General features: G+C 42.7%; 1 protein-coding gene across 2 annotated transcripts in view; it reads left to right on the forward strand.

Annotated features, from left to right (window-relative positions):
• Positions 1-23: 23 nt before the first annotated feature.
• The window catches only part of actr2a (actin related protein 2a), a 47,469-nt gene continuing 24,978 nt past the window's right edge, over positions 24-22,514 (forward strand). Inside the window, exons 1-3 of one of the 2 annotated variants that reach the window (XM_080199980.1) lie at positions 24-155; positions 9,980-10,090; positions 17,131-17,346. In XM_080199980.1, coding sequence (XP_080056106.1) covers positions 108-155; positions 9,980-10,090; positions 17,131-17,346 — 375 coding nt within the window. In that variant the 5' untranslated portion in view covers positions 24-107. Of the gene's footprint in view, positions 156-9,979; positions 10,091-13,489; positions 13,505-17,130; positions 17,347-22,514 lie in introns of those variants that run through there. The other variant, XM_080199981.1, reaches the window with a different exon arrangement.

Genomic DNA, 22,514 nt, shown 5'->3' on the forward strand with positions numbered 1-22,514 from the left:
TCCCCGCCCCCCCCACCGGAAGCGGATGGTCACGTGCCGCCGCGCCCCGGGGAGCGGGAGGCGCTGGTTTCCGGTGCGGGGAGAGGTCCAGTTCCAGCGGCGGCACCATGGACAGCCAGGGCAGGAAAGTGGTGGTGTGCGACAACGGCACCGGGGTAGGTGCGGGAAGGATGGGGAGAAGCACCGAGGGGAGGCTTCGGAGAGATGGTGTGAGGGTCTCGGGCTCCGGCCTCACTGCCTTTGTATAGCGCCCTGAGAGCCGGCCTCACTGCCTTTGTATAGCGCCCTGAGAGCCGGCCTCACTGCCTTTGTATAGCGCCCTGAGAGCCGGCCTCACTGCCTTTGTATAGCGCCCTGAGAGCTGGCCTCACTGCCTTTGTATAGCGCCCTGAGAGCCGGCCTCACTGCCTTTGCATAGCGCCCTGAGAGCCGGCCTCACTGCCTTTGTATAGCGCCCTGAGAGCCGGCCTCACTGCCTTTGTATAGCGCCCTGAGAGCCGGCCTCACTGCCTTTGTATAGCGCCCTGAGAGCCGGCCTCACTGCCTTTGTTTAGCGCCCTGAGGCACAGTGCCAGTTGCTGTCCTGGACGACGTGAGGCCACTCGGCCCTGTGGGGCCCTGTTGTTATCCATGTCTACGTGTCTCCTCAGTGGGCAACCTTCTGGCTCAGCAGATCGTGGGTTCGGGGCTTGCCCCACTGACTGGAACATGAGAAAGTCAGACAGACTCTGCCTGGGCGGTGCTGAAGGGGTGCTGCCCTGTTGGTAGTACCCTCATCTTAAAACTGAGGCTTCATCTCTCTTGTTTGAAGAGAAACAGGGGGTTGTTGTGATATCCTGAATCAGCCTCTCATCAGTTAGCATCACAGGAATATCTGGTTATTTTCAAATTGTAGTTTGTGGGAGCTTACTTTGCCCTAATATTGTGGTGTTTCCAATATTAGGGAAACTACCCTTCAATAGTAATACTTTTAAAGTTCTTTACAATGTATAGTAAGTACATGTATTCTGTATTCAAATTGTTACTCTCCACATTATGCATTTTGCAAGCTTCCCTTTAAGGACATTTAGACTATTCATTTCAGCCACTTCCTGTGTTAGCAAGTTCCACATTCTCTTTCTCTGAAGTTTCTTCTGAATTTTGACTGACTTTATAAGTGACCGTCTTGTATTTATGATCAATGCAAATTACTACAGATGCTGGAACCTGAAACTAAAAGAGAAGCTTATATTTATGTTTATGGATCTCGTATTTATGGTTGAAATTCTTCCCCACGAATGGGGACGTGTCAATGCCAACTTGATCAAACAATTTCTTAATGAGGTAAATACTTATTCCTTTCTGGAGTAAGTGCACTGGCTTGTTGAGGTTCCCCTCACAGTTATCACTAGCCAGACCTAATACTGTTTTTGTGTACCTTTTTTACACGAGCAGCACTTCCATATTCTTTTCATAATTTTGAGACTAGAACTATGCACAATACTCACCTGTGCTTGAACCATAGGCAAAGCAACCCATGACTACTTCATTGGAATGATAGTCAAACATAGCTTAACCCTGAACCATGAAAGATAATATTGGAATGGGGGAACCTGAGGCGTGATCAATTTTAAGGAGCAGATTAAAGAGGAGACTGTGTGGTTTAAAGAGACAGTTTCAGAGCTTAGATGGCTGAAAGCATATCTACCAATGACAATGGAAAACACAAACTGTAGATCTCAAGCTAGAGAAGTATATGAATTTTGGAAAGTCTTCACTCAGTGGGTCAAAATCCTGGTCAACTCTTCCTTACGGCACTGTCGAAGTACCTACACCGCATTGACTCACTAGCAACTCAACAAAGTGGCTCACCACCTCGAGGGCAATTGAGGAAGGGTAACAAATGCTGGCCTAACAATATCCTGTGAAAAAGATGGGCATGGAGGAGATTATGGCAAGAGAGCATGACAGCATTGCTTGTCCCAACTGTCTGTCATTGGTCGGCACTGGGAGTGGCTGAGCATCTTCATTACTGCCAGGTATCTGAACCAGACTGAGTTCAGATCTGGAACGTGTTGCATGAGGGTGGTGGAAGTACGTTCAACAGTAACTTTCAGAAAGCGACTGGATAGATAGTTAATGTGGAAAACGTTACAGAACTATGGAGAAAGACGAGAGGAGTGGGACTAATTGAAGAGCTCTTTGAAACAGCCAGCACTGGGCCAAATGGCCCTCTGTGTTGTATCATCCTGTGACGAGAAGAGAAAAAGTTTGAACAGAATAACTTCCCTTTCTTAAAAGTGAAGTTGGGCCTTCTCTTGTCTCTTGGTTGCTATTCTTTGTAATTGTGAAGCTCAAAGTTTGATTGCTTTGAATCTGGTCTTTGGGAATGCTTCTCTAGATTTGAGTGTGCAGCTTGATGCCCAAATTAGGAGATTTTACCAAGTGTGTGCCTTGAGAAGGCTTGTGCGTACCACTTGAGCAAAACTTTTGGTACATTAAAATTTCAAAATGTATTACGTTCCTCGGATGTTAATCATTCCAGATCATGAGTGGAACTTTGTGCACTCGCCCCTGCTTAGCTTTTGCTTGTTTGGGCTTTCTGACGAATGGTAAGAGGCACTTGGGCTGCTTTTGGTCAAAGTGGGATTTGAGCTGCATGAGGCTTTTGAGTGCAAAAAGCTGTTTTCCGTTTCAGAAACCACTTAGAGAATCCCTGCAGTGTAGAAGTGGCCATTCGGCCCATCATGTCTGCAGCAATTCTGTGTATCTCGCCCAGGCCCCCCCCCCGTCTTATCACTGTAACCTCACACACTGACTATCCATCTAACCTAGACATCTTAAGACAGTAAGTGGCAGTTTACCATGGCCACACCATCTAACCATTACATCTTTGGACTGGGAGGAAACTGGAGTACTTGGAGGAAACCCACGCAGACACAGGGAGAACATGCAGACTCTACATAGACAGTCATCCAAGGGCAGAATCAAATCTGAGTCCTTGACACGGAGGCAGCAGTGTTGACCACTGTGCCACAGGCTGTCCCCAAATATTACTGAGACGACTGAATTACTGAAAGTTAGATGCATGGACCTGAACAGGTGCTGGAGTGTGTTGACTAGGGGAATTTCACAGTAATTTCATTACAGTGTTAATGTAAGCTTTATTTGTGACTAACAGACTTTATCTTGAAATTCTAAATTTGTTAATTGAATTTAAATTCCACCAGCTGCCATGGTGGGATTTGAACCTGTGTGCCCTGAGCATTAACCTGGACCCCAGGATTACTGGTCCAGTGACATTACCATTGCACTAATATTTCAGATGTCAAGAATTTGACCACTTGATTCATATTAGCAGTTGAAGCAAATTCTGGTTGAGCAAGAACCATTTTCCTTTCCAGTGTAATTATAACAGTGAATAAATGGAGCTCTGACCTCTGGATTAATGAAATACAGAGAGCTGAATAACTGTTTCCTGTGCTTAAAATCTCTCTGCTGACTTAGTAAACACCCTCTGGGGGAAAACTGCAAGCCTCAACTGACAGGAAGAGTGTGTTCTGGCCCCAAGCCACATTCTTCAATGTGGTTATGAGCTGCTACATACCTTAGAGCATGTACAGACTGTGGTATGTTGGGAAAGGGTGGAGGTGATGTCTGAAAATTATAGTTTGCTCATTGATTAGTGCTTTTGGGGGAAGAAAATGCTAAAGAGGTGATTGCATTATTTGGGCAGCATGGCACAGTGGTTCACACTGCTGCTTATAGTGCCAGGGACTCAGATTTAATTCTGGCCTTGGGTGTCTGCGTACGTTTTGCACGTTTTCCCTGTGACTGCATGGGTTTCTTCCAGGTGTTATGATTTCCTCCTACAGTTCAAAAATGTGCAGGTTCTGTTGATTGATACATTGCCTCTTCGTGCTAGGGGGATTAGCAGGATAAATATGTGGGGTTACAGAGATGGGGGCCAGCGTGGGATTGTGGTTGGTACAGACTTGATGGGGCCAAATGGCATGATGCGATATAGGAATTTGGTGGTGTTAGTCAACTTGTTTAATTCACACAATGAATTCAGGTAATTGATTTTAGCAGGACAGGAGTTGTTGAATTGCATTTGGCCATGTTTCATTGAATGAAAAAGATGGAAATGGACAAAGGGTCCACTCTTCATGCTGTCAGCTGTCTGATTGTAGCTGGTGATGTGCCTGTTGTCAGGTAGAAGCAGTAACATGACTACACTCAGCTATGATGTGCTCCTGAGATGACAAGTGTGCTGATTTTCAGACAGCTCCTCGCTCAATACCTTCGTAGCTTCCGTGGAACTGGAGATAACTCTTTGAAGACACAGAAATCGGGAGATGGTGAGCAGCAGCTTGCTCAGAAAGGTTTTAAGGAGCAAAGAGATCTAGATAATCGAAATGGAGCCTTATAGAGGAAGTAGTCGATGTCCAAAAATGGTAAAATTCTCGCTTAAGTGGAGGAACTGCGTTTAGACCCTTCCAAGTAGGATTGCAGATTAATGTCAGAATTACTACACTAACAGCTTGCATTTAATAGATTCTTGATCTTTTGGATAGATCCAGCATTAGATCAAGCCCAAGATGGGATGCAATGCTTTATCTTGTCATCTTGTTGGAGGAGTGCAGAGATCCTGAAGGTTCACAGGCTGAACGAAGTTTTCAGAGGGGTCAGCCCAGAGCATGATTTGAAAGCAGCAATGATCATTTTCAAATTGGTTGCTTTAATTTTAAAATTCTACGTTAAACTATATATGGTAGAAGTTAGAGGAAGTTGCCCTTAAATTGTTGTGTACTCTGCTGGTAACAGCAATACTGAGTTCTGCTTGGTGACTGAGACCAGCAAGACTTTAAAGATTTGATATCCTGGAAATAGGACAGCTATTTGATGAGCCCCTGTGATCCAGACTTCAGTGTTTGTGAAGATTAGAGAAGCCTCTTTTTCAGCCGTGAAAGTTGGTGACTAAGTGTTTGAGGTACTGACAATCTATTGGTAATGGAAAACTTGAAATACTACTGAAACTATAACTGTAGAGGAAGTGGTGGGGGAGGAAGGTTCAGGCAACTAAGACAAATGCAGCACTGACATCAGGAAGTTCTTAAATGACTGCATGAAATGGACTTCTGCATTGGTTAGTGAAGATGCAAAACAGCCTTTTCTCAATGCTTATATCCTCGTATGGAGATTTTCTGGATGAACACCTACAATGTCAGTATTCAATTAATGAAAAGAACAAATGGTTCAGCCAAAAGCTGGAAGCAATGTATTGTGATACTGCCTTACGGAAATTGGATTTTCTACATATTTGCCCTGTTGAATCGCTACCATTCTAAACATGATTAGATCACTCGACCTTCAACTGAAAGAATGCAAACAATGTTTACCAGGTTATCAACAATATAGTCATTGAAACTGTGGTGCTTCTCCAGTCTTTCTAAAACTGAAAACCCATAGTTAAGATTGTTCAGACGAAGGCTTTGTGGCATCACCCTTTAAACTTATTGCTCCTTATTGTAAGGGAACTTAACTGAGCTTTGTGGCTTACTTGCAAAGCTTGGGCTTGCGCAGCTCCTAGTGAGAAATAAGCAATTGTTCTGACTTGTATTTCTAAGATAAATTTCCACATTGAGCTTCATCCACCCACCATAATTCTATTCTCACCTATTCTATGTTCCTTTGCAACTTCCTGCTTCTATTTACATAATCTGCAACTTTGATATGCAACTTAGTTCCTTCATCTAAGTCACAAATATACATATTGAAAAGCTGACTGCTGTACAAATCCCCAGGGGTTGGGGACTGAAGTGTCAGAGGTCAAATTCCACAATCGGAATGAGCTTTTTATTCCAAGTCTCTCTCCCACCTTCCAACCTGTATCACCTGGGAATGGCCTTCGAGCCATCTGAGAGACATGCTTACAAGGAGATCAAAGCTGGGAGCTAAATGTTCATGGGTAAGGACAGTAGAAAGGAAAGAATGGTACAGGATAATTTTGTTAGTATGAAATGGAATAAGTACTTCAGCAAGAAGTGATCCTGGATTGGAAGATGTGGAATCCATATCAGTGGAAGTAAGAAACAAGGGGAATAAGGCACTGATGGGAATAGTGTGTAGGCCACTTAGGTATACTCTAGAATGGAGAATAAAGCAGCAAATAATGGGAGCATGTAAAAGAGACAGATTATTAATCATGGGTGACTTTAATTTTCACGTGGATTGGGAAAATCAAATTGGCAAAGGTAGCCATGAGGAAGAATGTGGGACAATTTCCTGGAACAATATGTTCTGGATCCAATCAGGGATGCGACTATTTTGATCTGGTGATGTGCGTTGAGGCAGATTTAGTAAGCAATCTCAGTGAAAGATTCCTGAAGAAACAGTGACCATAATATGGTAGAATTTCGAGTTGGGTTTGAATGAAAAACTTGGGCCAGAAAAAACTGCTGAACTTGAATAAGGATAATAGCAGAGAGGGTAGACTTAGCTGGAGTGGACTGGGAAAGAAGTTTAGCAGAAAAGACAGTTGATCAGGGGTTATTAACCAAGGAAGTTAAAGGTAGTGTTAAACTGAAAAAAAACATACAATGTGGAAAGATTAGTGGTAAATCAGAGGATTGGGTATGTTTTAAAAACCAACAAAAGATGACCAAAAAATAGAGGGTGAAGGTAAACTAGCGAGCAATAAAATAATGGAAAGTAAGAGCTTTAAATATATGAAAAGGAAAGATCTGCCGAAGAGAATAAAGCCCCCCCTTAGAGAATGAGACTGGGGAAGTGTGGAAATGGCAGAGGAATTAAATACCTTGTGTCAGTCCTTGCAGTAGAAGACAGTAATAGCATTCCAAAAATACAAAATAATTGAGGGACAAGAGTGAGGGAGGAAATAGTTATTGTAGTTATCAGGAGAAAAAGTACAAGGGGCTAAAGGTCGCTAAGTCCCCTGGACCTGATGGATTGATCATAGGATATTCCAGGAAATCGGTGCAGAGATAATGGATGCAGTAGCAGTAATCTTGCAAGAATCCTTAAATCCTGATCAAGTCCCAGAGGATTGGAAGTTCAAAAAGGGAGATAACAACAGGTAACGATAGCAGTTAGCTTAATAACTTGTCACTGGGGAAAATGTTCGAGTTCATTATAAAGGATGTAATAGAGCATTTAAAAATATATACCATAATCGAACAGATTCAGCGCGGCTTCATGAAGGGGAAATCATGCCTGACAAATTTATTAGAGTTCTTTGAGGTGGTAATGAGCAGCAAAGATGAAGGGGAACCTGTACATGTAAAATACTTGGATTTACAAAAAGCATTTGAAAAGGTATTGCACAAAAGGCTACTTGAGATGAGAGGCCATGGTGTTGGGGGTAATATATTAGCATGGATAGGGAATTGGCTAAGTGAAAGACAGAAGAGAATTAGGATAAGCGGGGCCCTTGCAGGATGGCAACCTGTAACTAGCAGAGTGTCACAGGGTTCAGTACTGGGCCACAATTATTTACGGTATGTAAAATAGTAACTTGGATGAGGGAAGTGAATGTACTATTGCCAGGTTTGCAGATGAGACTAAAGTAGGTGGGAAGGAAGTGGTGAGGATGGCACAATCTGTGGAGGGATATGGACTGTTTGTGAGAGGCAAAAACTTAGGTGGAATGTAATGTAGGAAAATATGAAGCTATACACTTTGCTGGAAGAATAAAGGAGCTGAATATTTAAATGGAGAAAAATTATAGCAAGTTGCAGCACAGGAGGATTTGGGGGTCCTCATACATCATTAAAGCTAGCATACAAGCTCAGCAAGTAATAGGGAAGGCAAATGGATGTTGACCTTTCGGGAAGTCTTGTGAAAACTGTACAAGACATTGGTTTGACCCACCTGGAATACTGTGAACAGTTTTGGTCTCCTTACCTAAGATGAGACATTGGTATTGGAGGCAGTCCAGAGAAGGTTCATTAGGTTGATTCTGGCTATGGAGGGATTTTTTTCGGAGAAGTTAAGTAGATTGGGCCTGGACTCATTGGAGTTTAGAATAATGAGAGGTGAACTTAGTGGTGCATCTTGGATTCTGGGGTACTTGACACTGTAGATGCTGAGAGATTTTTCCCCTTTGAGAATGTCTAGGACCAGAGGGCATCATCTGAATAAAGGGTCACCCGTTGAAGATAGATGAGGTGGAATTCCTTATTGAGGCAAATGAATCTGTGGAATTCTTCACTGCTCATGATCTCACAAAAGCTTCAATCAAAAGCAAGATTGATATTTCAGTGTTCAGTTACTGCCTCTGATAGATTCCTGCAACATTCACAGCTGGCAAACTGTTTCACCAAAGATGACTTACGAATGGAATGCAATACTCCAGTAGGCAATTGAAATTCATTCAATTAATCACGCCTACTTTTTCCCATTGCAAAGTAATTCATGTAATGCTTGGTTTTCTGGCCTCTTGCATTTCTCAAATTTTCATTGCTCCAAAGTTGTTTGTACCTTTAGCTGGCATGGTGCTTAAACTGTAGAATTTGCTCACTAAGCCTCTCTGTCCCTTTCCTCTCATCCTACAAGACATTCCTTAAAAGCTGAGCTCTTTAATCAGGCTATTGGTCGTCGCTCCCTCATGTTTCCTTCTGTGGCTTACTGTTGAATTTTGTTTGATACTCTATTCTATGAAGTACCTTGGGATGTTTCACTCCATTGCATACGCTCTAAAAATGCTTATTGTTTGTTTAGGATCAATTTAGTTGACTGTTAACTCTTCTGAAATGACCTAGCAAACCATTACATTGAAGTCAGGAAGTGGTTAACCATCACCGTCTCTTGGGCGATTGGAGATGGGAAAATGCTGGCCTTCCCATAGACCCTACATAACATCAACAAATGAGAAAAAGACAGATTTGTGGTTGCTTAGTATTTTGATTTTTAAGTTGTTTATGAAGTTAATAAGACGTTTGAGAAATACTTGAGTGGTCCTGCTGCTGACTGCACCAGTGTATGTATTGGTACATGATATATATTAAAGGGGAAATGTGTGAAGTCTAGAATCATACAGTGCAGAAGGAGGCCATTCAGCCCATTGACTCTGCACTGACACAATCCCATCCAAGCTGTCTTCACTTAACCCCATGTATTTACCTAAGAAATAGGGGTAGGAATAGGCCATCTGGCCCATCGAGCCTGCTCCGCCATTCAATAAGATCATGGCTGATCTTTCCCTGGGCTCAGCTCCACTTCCCCACCTGCTCATCATAATCCTTAATTCCTTTGCTGTTCAAAAATCTACCTATCCTTACCTTAAAAACATTCAATGATGTAGCCTCAACTGCTTCACTGGGCAGGGAATTTGACAGATTCACAACCCTTTGGGTGAAGAAGTGCCTCCTCAACTTGGCCCTAAATCAATGCCCCCTAATTCTGGTTTCACCCGCCAATGGAAACAACCTCCCTGCCTCGATCTTTATCTATTCCCTTCATAATCTTACATGTTTCTACAAGATCTCCCTCATTCTTCTGAATTCCAATGAGTATAGCCCCAGTCAACTCAGTCTCTCAAAGCCAACTCTCTCAACTCTAATCAGCCTACTTATCTTGACACTAAAGGGCAATTTAGCATGGCTAATCTACCTAACCTGTATCTTTGAACCGTGGAAGGAAACTGGAGCACCCAGAGGAAACCCACGCAGACACAAGGAGAATGTGCAAACACCACAGACAGTGACCTGAGGCCACAATTGAACCTGGGTCCATGGTGCTGAGAGGTAGCAATGCTAATCTTCAAGAGATTCAAGTTTGTTTATTAGTGTCACAAGTAGGGTCACGTTAACACTGCGATGAAGTTACTGTGAAAAAATTGCAAGTGCTGAAAAGAAATACAAATATTTGAGAGTGAGATTTTTTTTAGTCTATTTTTCCTGTGATGAATAATTGACTACAAAATGGCGACTGTAAGAAGCTAAGTGATTTTTTTTTTCCTATTTGTCCCACTTTATAGTTTGTGAAATGTGGCTATGCTGGTTCCAACTTTCCGGAGCACATCTTTCCGGCGCTGGTGGGCCGTCCCATCATCCGTTCCACTGCCAAAGTTGGGAATATTGAGATCAAGGTAAGAGATGGTCTGCAGAGCTTTGCTGTTGTTGATTCAGTGTGACTGTGGCTTCTCGTAACCATTGTGTTCCAGTGTGTTGGCATGTTTTTGACCATTTCTTTTGTATAACAAACTGAAGGAGGTGGGGTTGGGGGGGGAACACACCCTCTTAATAACACCTGCCTAACAAAACCAGTAGGAGCTTCTCGATGCTTGCAAGAGTGGTCAGTTAATCTTTTAAAGCCTAAATATTTAAAGCGTCTGATTGTTCGGCAAAGGCTTTTTAGGGACACAGGCTTGGTAATAAATCAAATATTAATAAAGCCAAATATGCATTTGTTTTGATCTATGGCATTAGTTGCTGCTCTTGGCTATCACAAATACAATTGAAATAATCATTTGCAGTGCAATTTCAAATCTGTCGAGAGATTAAGATCTTTAAGCCAGAGATAGGTTCTTGATTAATACGGGGATCAATGGTTATGGGGGAAAGACAGGAGAATGGTGATGATTAAAATATCAACCATGATTGAATGGCAGAATAGGCCTGAGGGGCCAAGTGGCCTAATTCTGCTCTTAATCTTATAATATTGAAAGAACTAGGAGCAGGAGTAGGCCGTCTGGCCCCTCGAACCTGCCCTGCCATTCAATAAGATCATGGCTGATCTTTTTGCGGACTCAGCTCCACTGCCCCGCCTGCTCACCATAACCCTTAATTCCTTTGCTGTTCAAAAATTTATCTGTCCTTGCCCTCAAAACATTCAATGAGGTAGCCTCAACTGCTTCACTGGGCAGGGAATTCCACAGATTCACAACCCTTTGTGTGAAGAAGTTCCTCCTCAACTCAGTCCTAAATCTGCTTCCCCTTAATTTGAGACTACGCCCCAAGTTCTGGTTTCACCTGCCAGTGGAAACAACTTCCCTGCTTCTATTTTATTTATTCCCTTCATAATATGTTTCTATTAGATTTCCCCTCATTCTTCTGAATTCCAATGAGTATAGCTCCAGTCTACCCAATCTCTTATAAGCCAACCGCTTCAACTCCAGAATCAATGTTGTGAATCTCCTCTGCACCCCCTCCAGTACCAGTATATCCTTTCTCAAGTAAGACCAAAACTGTAGACAATAGTCCAGGTGTGGCCTCACCAGCATCTTGTACAGCTGCAACATAACCTCACTGTTTTTAAAATCTATCCCTCTAGCAATGAAGGACAAAATTCCATTTGCCTTGTTAATTACCTGTTGCACCTGCAAATCTACTGAGATTGCTTTACAAAGACACCCAGATCCTGCTGCAATTTTTTGCCATTTAAATAATAGCCCATTTTGCTGTTATTATTACCAAAATGAATGACCTCACATTTATCAACATTGTACTCCATCTGCCAGACCCTCACCCATTCACTTAGACTATCTATATCCCTTTGCAGACTTTCAGCATCCTCTGCACACTTTGCTCTTCCACCCATCTTAGTGTCATCTGCGGATTTTGACACACTACACTTGGTCCCCCATCTATGTAAATTGTAAACAATTGCGGTCCCAACACTGATCCCTGACGCATACCGCTAGTCATTGATCGCCAACCAGAAAAACACCCATTTACCCCCACTCTTTGCTTTCGGTTAGTTAACCAATCCTCTATCCGTGCTAGTACACTACCCATAACACTCTGTACCTTTATCTTATGTAGCAGTCTTTGGTGTGGCACCTTGTCAAATGCCTTCTGGAAATCTAGATACACCACGTCCGCAGGTTCCCTTTTTTGTCCACTGCATATGTAATGTTCTCAAAGAATTCCACCAGATTAGTTAAACATGACCTTCCCTTTGTGAACCCACGTTGCGTCTTACCAATGGGACAATTTATATCCAGATGTCTCGCTATTTCTTCCTTGATAGACTCAAGCCTTTTCCCTACTACAGAAGTTAAGCTAACCGGCCTATAGTTGCCTACCTTTTGTCTACTTCCTTTTTAAACAGTCGCATTTGCTGTTTTCCAATCTACGGGAATCACCCACAGTCCAGCGAATTTTGGGAAATTACCACGAGTGCACTTGCTCTTTCTCCCGCCATCTCTTTTAGTACTCCGGGATAAACATAAGAACAGAAGAAATAGGAGCAGGAGTAGGCCATCTAGCCCTTTGAGCCTGCCCCCCCCATTCAATAAGATCATGGCTGATCTGAAGTGGTTCGGTTCCACTTTCCCGCTTTCTCCCCATAACCCTTAATTCCCCTGCCTACCAAAAACCTATCTACCTGTGACTTAAATATATTTAGCGAGGTAGCCTCCACCACTTCAACGGGCAGAGAATTCCAGAGATTCACCACCCTTTGAGTGAAGAAGTTCCTCCTCAACTCCGTTCTAAACTGTACCCCCCACCTCCCCCCCGAGGCTGTGCCCTCTAGTCCTGCTGTCCTTTCTGAGCGGGAAGAATCTCTCTACCTGATGGATGCATTCCTTCAGGACCAGGAGACTTGTCTACCTTTAGCCCCCTTAATTTGCCCAACACTATCTCTCTCATGAAAATAGTTTCTCAGTTCTCACCTGCCATTGCCTTCCTGTCATCAATTTTTGGCATGTTATTTGTATCTTCCACTGTGAAGACCGACCCAAGATACGTGTTCAGTAGTCTTATTAATTACTGATAACGTGAGGTGCAGTGTAGTCTTGAAAAAAGATTTTTCCAACGAGGTCAAACAGCTCCCTCTTCCCTCCAGATATTTTCTAAATCCAATCAGCATCCTGACATAACCTTTTCTTTGAGGATTTTCTATTTTTTTGGCAGCTGAAATGCACGCATGTGTAATGGAGATGTTTGCAAACAACAAAATGTTGTCCAGATTGTCCTTGGTGAAAAGGATTAGAAAGTTGGGTATTCTATTCGTAAGATTCGTACAAAATGTGAGAAATGTTTGCTTCTGACTGAAATAATTCTAAATGGTTGCCCAGAGGCTGACTCAGTTGTTGTGCTTTAGCCTCATAATATCCAATAAGATAATGAAAAGATTGTTATGTGGAGCACAATGTGGTTAACTTCAGTTGTAAGGCAAATTCTACACTAATTGAGAGAAACAGCTTAGTGTGACATAGATAGTACTGATTCCATAACACTTAGGTAACCTGTTTCTTTTATATATTGCAGAGCTAGTGTGCTTTTGAAATACAAAACTCTTAAATATTTCTTGACTAACTTGCTTTATAAGGAATGACACTGAACAAAGCCATAGATTTTAGCGGCACATTGGATGCTGCACACAACTGATGGGGAGGTTTCTCAAAATGCTGTCATTTTCTTTTAATTTTGGAAGGCATTTTGGATCTTTGAGTTCCGGGAGTGATGTTTTCACTCAGACCTTTTCTGACCTTTGTTTTTACCTTCTTTCTCTCTTTCTCTCTCTTCACCTGTTGAAGTAGAATAACAAAAAGATGGTAAGTAAGTTGTTGGAGTGTGTGTTCCATCTTTTCATTTCATTTTATTTTGGTATTGCAATCAAAACATCCAAAACTTTGCATTTAAATAATTCCTTTTTGTTAACATTTTGCAGCTTTTTTAACATGTAACAAGACAGCATTTTTGTCGATTGCCGTTCTCTGATGCCAGAAAGTTAACTTGTCGGTTCTATTCACATTTTTAAAAGCATGGATTAGAAAGATTTTGCACTGGTGGCATGTTGTTGGACTGGTGCATTGCATCAGAGTGATAAGAGCACAGGATCAAGTGATATTCACACAGCGAATTGCTGATCTTTTCCAGGCTATTGGGAGCAGGTATTGGGTAAAGATCATGTGCAGCTTTAGGAAAAATCAAGAATATGTCATCACTCCCACCCGACTACTGAAGAGATAAATTACAGAATTGTTATGGTGCAGGAGGAGGCCATTTGGCCTGCTGGTGTCTGCACTGGCTCTCCAAACAAGTATCTTGACTTTGTCATTCCCCTGTTTTTTTTCCCTGTATTCCTGCGTAAGTAGAGAGGCCTGAGATCAGGTAGCATGATTAGTCACTTAACTGTGCAACACTGTTGGGATTTGGCGGGGAATGTGGTGAGCGCCTGGAGGAAAGTGGCACCGATTTTCCTAAAGTTGAAAACTAATCCTCAAACTTAGTTGAATAATCCAAGATTAATTTGAGAACTGTTTGTGTAATTGATCTGAATTACGGCTCAGGTAAGATCCTTAACAGGCACCTTTCCTTGAAAAATGAGTATTTATATATATATAATAAATATCAAAGAGCTAGACAGGGATTGGTGCCCACACAACCTTTTATAACCTGCCCACTAAGTTTCAGGGATGTGATCAACTTATCAAAACAGAAAATTCTAAATGGCTTGTTATTGAATTAAATCCTTCCTCCTGACCATTTGGAGGCCAGTAACCCAAGTATAAGCAATAGTGAATGGAACAGGTTAGCCTATGAGAAAAGGAAAGTAGTGGTTGATAAATGAAACACCTCTACAATAAGTGTCTCTTTCTTGCGACAAGAACTTTTGTTCCTGCCCCGATTTCACGCTGTTAAAACATTAAATTCCATTTTGGTTAGGCTCCTGAATAAATAATTTTCTGTTTTTTAAAAATTGCGATAAGCCTATTTAGGTTTTTTGTTTCACACTGCAGCATGAATTTGCCACAATGCCTTTATTTTGCTTTGAAGCATGTATTTAAACTGAATTTATCGACGTTTTTGTGTGTAAGTAATAGCATTTGGTTGTTTGGGGCTTAAAAGTTAACATTCCACTAGGCAGACATACCATGTCCATTTTTTTCAGTGACAATGGAATGCTGGCTGCTGAGGTGCAGCAGCTGATGCATTCCTGTGTAAATGCTAATTCTCCTGTTGTGGACCCGACTAGCAAGAAGCATGTGTATCTATTTTATCCAAAACTCCTCCACGTTACGTGTGCGCTGTGTTTAAGACTTGGATCACTGATCTTTACCTTTTTTAAAAGGTAGTTTATTACTGTTGCTTTTTGGGCCGTTCTACTGACGAATTTCCGCAGTTGAATATCTTTGTCTAAAACTGCATGCACTGAATGGATCACTTCAAAAGTTGAAGCATTTCACCAACTTTTGTCAGAATCCAAGTTGAAATCTGACTAGGTTTGTCTGTTCATTTTGTGGCTATGAGGTGCTTTCTGCTTTGCACTAGTCAGTTTTTGGACATCTGGTGAACTGTCCGAGCATGACTAATTATTATTTTGTGCTTCCTGTAATGTGCTTACGTGCAGAACCCTTTTTGTACAGGCATTCTGCAAACTGCCTTCAGCAAATATCAGTGTATCAATGAGTACTTTTATCAGGTTTGTGTAAGTTTGATTGAAGCAATACTGTGCATAGCCTGCATTTTGGGTCTTTTGGACAGAAAATGGTGAATTTGAATCGAAGGGCAGTTCTTTGAAATTCTTGCTTTTGTCCAAGAACTTTTGTTGTGGAATAGCTCTGAAAATTTGGCTGGTATTTTCGCATTCAATTGGTACAGTATCAGTAGGCCCATTCCCATCCATCCAGAGGTGAAGGTGTGTAATCATATAGGATGTAACATATTCAATGAAAAGTATGTGTCAAATCCATGTCCCGCTCCCATCCACAGCCAATGCTCGCCTTTACTGTGCATTTGGTTTCTAATCATTGCACTTTAAAACAAAACGACTTGTCCCAGTTTGTAGGAGTATTTAAACTGGTTGAGACAACTGGCATTTCACTGCAAGATTTCCTTAAAATGTGCGAGACATCTCATCAGTGTTGTGTAGAAGGATTCGTAATCTCCATCAGTGGGAGGATTGGAGTTGGTCTCTGAATCTTGGTCAGGGGTGGAGAGCAATAGGTTAGCGTTGTCCCATTTGTTACACTCAAACAATGGCAGAATTGTTATGGGCCTAGAGTTGGTACCAACTTGGTTTTGATAGTCATTACACTGTTAATGTAAACAATTGCCTCTAAAATTTAAAAAAAACACTTCTGGGTACTGTGGGTGGTAGTGGTATTGTCACTGGACTAGTAATCCAGAGACCCGAGGTAATGTTCTGGGGACCTAGGTTTGAATCCCACCATTGTAGATGAAGAATTTGGATTCAATAAAAATTTGGAATAAAAGTCTGCTGATGACCATGAAGCCATTGTCGATGGTCAGAAAAACCCATCTGGTTCACTCGTCCTTTAGGGAAGGAAATCTGCCGACCGTACCTGGTCTGGTCTGCACGTGACTCCAGACTCTCAGCAATGTCATTGACTTGTAAGTGTCTATCAGGGATGTGCAATAAATGCTGGCTCAGCCACACCCACATCCTGGAATCAATATAAAAAATGCAATGTAATATAACTCAGTGTCCTTGGATGAAAAGGGAAAATTAAATGTAAATAAACCATAAAGGTTTTCATCCTACCTGCTGAGGTTCATAACTAAGAGTAAAAATATTTTGTGCATGAGTATTTTGGTCAGTGAGCCCTTTGATTAATGTTTTGGAAATATTTGGTTTAATTTGCAACTTGTTTGAGTTTAGTGCAGGTGCAGCCATCAACTGATGGATTTGCTGAAGTCATACCTTCCCCTATTCCATTATAAACACTAACCCATTGCCATCTTCAATGGTAGCTCTGTTCGTGATCTCTTTACCATTGACCAAGCTGCCTTCAGCCATTATCTTGTATCACTGACCACCCACGACCCTATTTACTGCTGTGCCCATCTGTGAAACAAATTCCCCATGTGCCACCCCTCATTCTTTAAAACTGCATTCATCTATCTCCCTGTCCCAGGGAAAGCTTTCTAGACACCCCCTCCGTCCTGTCCTACCCCTCGCAATTGAGCACCATGTTTCCTCTCCAAAATGTGGAAGAAGTTTCTTGGTTTTTAAGGGGTAATTATCCAGCTAAGTACTTTACTAAACAAGTTCATTCAAACAATCACCTGCCCGGTGCAGGTTTATTTTGCTGACTTTCCTTAAAAATTACTGTTCTCAGAATATCCTGGTGGTTTTATTTTTTTTAAATCAGGCTTTGTTGAACAATGTTGATGGTGACCTCTGTCCTGAGTTTATCATCTTTTCTTTTCGCAGGATCTGATGGTGGGCGATGAAGCCAGTGAACTGCGTTCTATGTTAGAGGTGAATTACCCAATGGAAAATGGCATCGTTCGAAACTGGGATGACATGAAACACCTGTGGGACTATACATTTGGCCCTGAGAAATTAGACGTAGACTCCAAGAATTGCAAGATTCTCTTAACTGAACCACCAATGAACCCCACAAAGAATAGGGAGAAGATAATAGAGGTAAGAATATTGGTTGAGGAAAGCTATTTTTTTGGTGAAAACTTGGATTTCACAAGATGGGGGGGAAGGGGGAGAAATGGACTTGTTTCTTTTTTAACCTCTTGGAGCTGTCTGGGCAATAATTGTCTTGTCTAACTTGGACACGCTAGGCTCTATTTAGACGTAGGACTTTCTTGCCTCAAAATATATCTCCATATTGGCTAATTATAATCCCATTGAGGCCAAAAGAGAGATCAGATGTTGACGATACAGTCAGTTCATAGCTTCAGAAAAGTGCTGCTGTGTTTCGCAGCTTACAGATTCCAACATCTAAACTAACAGTCAAATTATTTCTCAACTCCACTCAAATGGGTTAACCTTTTTCCAAAGCCCTGTTTGTGATAACTTTAAAAAAAGGGAACTGCTTAAAATAAATAAAATTTTGTGCACTTGGAGTGGGGGTTGGTGGTGAAGTGAAAGTGCTGGGGTGGAAGAGCCATTGGACAGATGGAATTTGGGACAAGGATTGCAATAACTGACTGTCGGGTACGAGCCTCAGCTGGTACCCCTGGAAACAAGCATCTGACCTGCCCTCATTCATTCATTGAAAACAGGATTTCTTTCCACGTTCAGGTTGGTGCAGTCCCTCCATGTGAGCTTGAGTTAGGAAATTTGTGCTAATTGGGTTCATGTGGAAGATTATGACACGGGTAATCTATGTGTAGACAGTTAATCCGGGAGGGTGCAGATTTTCTGGGAAGCAACTTAGTTGGTTTATCCTGGTTTCTCCCATGACTGGACTTTCGGAATGCTTTTGGTCCTTTTACTGTGGACTCTGTTTATTTATCAAAACAAAAACAGTTTGGAATGCTTTGAAATTTGATCTATGTTTGTACAGTAATCTACACAAATTTACCAGTCTCTTGTCTTAAGCTTGAGAGCAGTGTACTATGGTGTTAATCTTTGATGCTTTTGCCCAGATATCATGCTATTGATTTCATGATATTAATTGGTGTAAAACCATACAGTGCAGGGGTTCCCAAAACACAGATTACAGTCCTAGATGAGGTCATGGGCCAATTGTTTGGTGCTGTCAGTGACCCACTGTCAAGATGAGGCTTCTGCTGGGCCAATAATTTTTCAAAGGCTGGCCGTCAAAAGAAATTCATCAATGTCCTCTGAATCCTCCACGACAAGATGTTAGCAACAGTCCACACGGTGGGAATAAGGCTCCAAGGTCAAGGCTGGAGTTAAGCAGGGAATGTCATCCCCCACCTCCCCATTCTTTTCTCCATCTTGATCACCACCATCCTCCAACTTGTTGAGAACAAACTTCCCAGTGGAGTGGACAGGATGGACGGAAAATTTTTCAATCTCGACCGGTTGAAATCTAAGAACAAAACGACACTGATGTCACTTGTGAAGCTTCAGTGTGTGAATGGCATTTCCATCTCCGCTCTCTTGGAAGAACATCTCCAAGTCAGACTTGACACCTTCGTGGAAGCATACTGAAGAATGGATCCCAGCCTCAGCCTCAACCTCAAAAAGACATCAGCCCTTGACCAACCCATGTTTTAAAATTCTTAATCAGGACAAGATCCAGTGTCTTCCTCCTCCTGAATCAACTGAGAAATGCTCCCAAATGGGGAATCACCTCTCAACCAAGGCTGGCATTGATGCAGAGATCCACCATCATATCCAATCCAAATGCCACTTTCAGGTGCTGAATGACAAGAGCCTTGGACCATGACGTTTGATGTTGATACAAGAATCCTCGTGCCATTGATGGCATAATAATTGCCTATTCATTGGAACAAAACCGAACGGTGCTGGTGTTTCCAAAAGACAGGTTACAACCCAGAGGGAGCCGCTTGTCTGCTGATAGCTCGCAGTGCTTGTTGAGATGCACCTCTTGTGGGGCACTAATTTGATGCCCCAAACAGTTAGCCAACATAACGGCTTGTTGCTTTGTTGATTGGGGGTTTCCATGATGTGCTCGGAGGTGGCCTTAATGTGTGTGCGAGTAAATGGAAAGGGGCAGTCCTGGAATTGGCAGGAAGACTCCATCACAGATTGTCTCACGATTCTTAGAGGTCCCATCAACCCCTTCTAAGTGTTTCTGACTGTGGTGCTGGATATTGGCCTGACTCTTGATTGTGGAGGGATAGTCTTATTGATTTGTTCTACGAATGTTTAACTTGTGCACCAAAAATAGTTTCCATGCTTAAGAAAAATGGCAATAAAAAGTCAATAATAAAGAATTATAAATTTGAATTTGTGATGTTTCACTTCGGGTGAAAGTACACTTGCCTTACTTTGATAGGTTTAGATTTTCATCTGACTTGGAATGCTGAGGTTTGTTAGATTTACACTTGCAGCAAGTTCTGTTGCCCCATTACTCCCATGTTCACTGACCTTCATTGGCTCCTGGGCAAGCAATGTCTTAAGAACATAAGAACATAAGAAATAGGAGCAGGAGTAGGCCATCTAGCCCTTCGAGCCTGCCCCGCCATTCAATAAGATCATGGCTGATCTGTTGTGGCTCAGTTCCACTTTCCCGCCCTCTCCCCATAACCCTTAATCCCCTCTCTTATCAAGAACCCATCAACCTGCTTCTTAAAAATATTTAGCGAGGCAGCCTCCACCACTTCAACGGGCAGAGAATTCCAGAGATTCACCACCCTTTGAGTGAAGAAGTTCCTCCTCAACTCCGTTCTAAACCGCCTCCCCTTTATCTTGAGGCTGTGCCCCCTAGTCCTACTGTCTTTTTTGAGCGGGAAGAGTCTCTCCACCTCTATCCTATCCATCCCATTCATCATCTTATACGTCTCAATGAGATCTCCCCTCATTCTTCTAAACTCTAACGAGTACAAGCCCAGTTTATTCAGCCTCTCCTCATAGCTCAATCCCCTCAACTCCGGTATCAGCCTAGTAAACCTCCTCTGCACTCCCTCCAGGGCCAAAATATCCTTGCGCAGGTGCGGCGCCCAAAACTGCACACAGTACTCCAGCTGTACTCAGCTGTACTCCAGCTGTACACAGCAGTACTCCAGCTCCAGTCTTGATTTTTAAAATTCACATCCTTGCTTTCCAATCCCTCTGTGACCTCATCCGTTCCTCCCTGTCTAATCAGCTTCTTAAACCTCGGAATTTCTGCGCTCCTCTAGTTCTGGTGCCTTTGCATTTCCAATATAAATGGATCCATCATTGTTCTTAGCTTCAGCTGCCCGGTCCCCAAGCTCGGGAATTCCCTCCCCATGTCTTCCTCCCAACCCCTCCCCCTCAGTCTCCACAAGACACTGTAAAACCCACCTCTTTGACGGAGCTTTTGGTCACCTGCCCTAATATAGAACCTAATATGGAATCATACAATCTCTACAGTGCTGAAGGAGGCCATTTGGCCCATCGAGTATACACCAACCGCAATCCCACCCAGGCCCTACTCTGAATATGCTCAGTAATTATTCCTTAAGGCTTCGGGATGTTTTACTGCGATATAGGTGCTTTAGAAATGTAAGTTGTTCTCTTCTATTAGTTACTTCAGGTATCATTGTTAGGAAAAGTGTGACTGGTTCAATAAAAGATTTGTTAAAGAAAATGCACTTGGCATAGTTTCCCCACATTGCACTCTGATTTATACCTTGGGCAGCCTGTCAAATCGGTGGTGAGGAAGCAGTGAATTTCAGGTGAAATCTGGGTGAATGCTTTGCAGGGGGCTGATTGAGATCTCCTTTTGTACAGGGTGACCCTGACAGTCCCCTGGGCCAGAGCAGTCCTGCCCCAGCCTGTTCTGGTTATCCAGAGCTGAGGCGAAAGAAAGATGCCAGCCCCAGATATAAACTCTGATCGCTTCTCTGATCACCCTTGTTCACAATGTCAGAGCTCTCCCCAATTTCACTCTAGCATGACTTCCCAATCATTGCTCTGTGGAGTTGGGAATTCTATCAGTTTGCTGAAAATCTTGAGCTCTCCCAACAGTGCCTTCTTCCTTGAGAAATGGTTGGATGTGACCAGCTTTCCTGAGAGACAACTGAACAGGGATTTGTTCAGGAAAGCAGCTTGGCACAGTATTTAACACTGCAGCCTCACAGCGTCCAGGGACCCAAGTTCAATTCTGGTCTCTAGTCACTGACTAGAGTCTGCACGTTCTCCCCATGTCTGTGTGGCTTTCCTCCGGGTTCTCCAGTTTCTCCTCAGTCCAAATATGTGCAGGTTAGGTTGATTGGCTGTGAAAATTGCCCCTTAATGTCAGGTAGGATTTGGGGGGGGGGGGGCTGGTAAATACATGGGTTACAGGGATAGAACAGGACCTGGGTGGGATTGTTGATGCAGGTTTGATGGTCCAAATGGCAGCCTCCTGCACTGGAGATTCTATGGCATCATTTCTGGAAGACTGATTCACCTGAAGAACAAGAGGCTGTGATCCCGATAGAGGTTTGTTCTCAGCCACATCCACTTGTCCACCCAGTTTCAAATCCATGATCCTGGCAATGGAGGCGGACGCTTTGCGAATCAGGCTGTTGTTCAGGCGGTCTTTTTGGGAGGAACTTGAAGCTGAGAAGAGGTTTGCTGCACCAATGCTTCCTGGTGACAAATCTCATTTTTCCAGATTGAAACCTGCGCGTCATTCGTGCAGAAAACCTGTACAATGAACACGTTTCCGAAGTATGGAAGTTGGATCTAATCATTCTGCAGCCTGCCATATTAATAAACGTGGGTGTTTACCTTGAATAATTCAGTATTTGTTAATGAGGGGATTTGTTTGGCTAATTTAAGGCTGGTATGAGCTGTTCCTGAATGCTTTGTAAACCAGCATGATGACAACACTCGACATTGAGCCACATTTGTGATTTTGGGACAAGGGACCAGAAACGTGGCCAGAGGTTTTAAGGAGCGTCTTAAAGATGGCGAGGCTTCGGGATGGAAATTCAGAGACTGGGGCCAAGGCAACTGGAGAGAAACACCAACAGTGGAGCAGTGAAAATTGAAGCACAAGAGGCCAGAACGGTAGGAGAGTAGTCTCTGAATTAACTGCTGCTGTTCACATTGCTATTTTTATCACTTCAGAAGGTCCACACAGACTCTGTACTTGGGACTGGCTGCCACTGCAATGTATCATTTCTCACTGACTCGAGCATTCAAGTGAGAATTTTTCCTGCTGTTTAACGTGGATATGAGAACTTTAGTTT

The sequence above is a fragment of the Carcharhinus amblyrhynchos genome, chromosome 12 (genome assembly GCF_965287045.1).
Source record: "Carcharhinus amblyrhynchos chromosome 12, sCarAmb.v2.hapA, whole genome shotgun sequence".
NCBI lineage: Eukaryota > Metazoa > Chordata > Chondrichthyes > Carcharhiniformes > Carcharhinidae > Carcharhinus > Carcharhinus amblyrhynchos.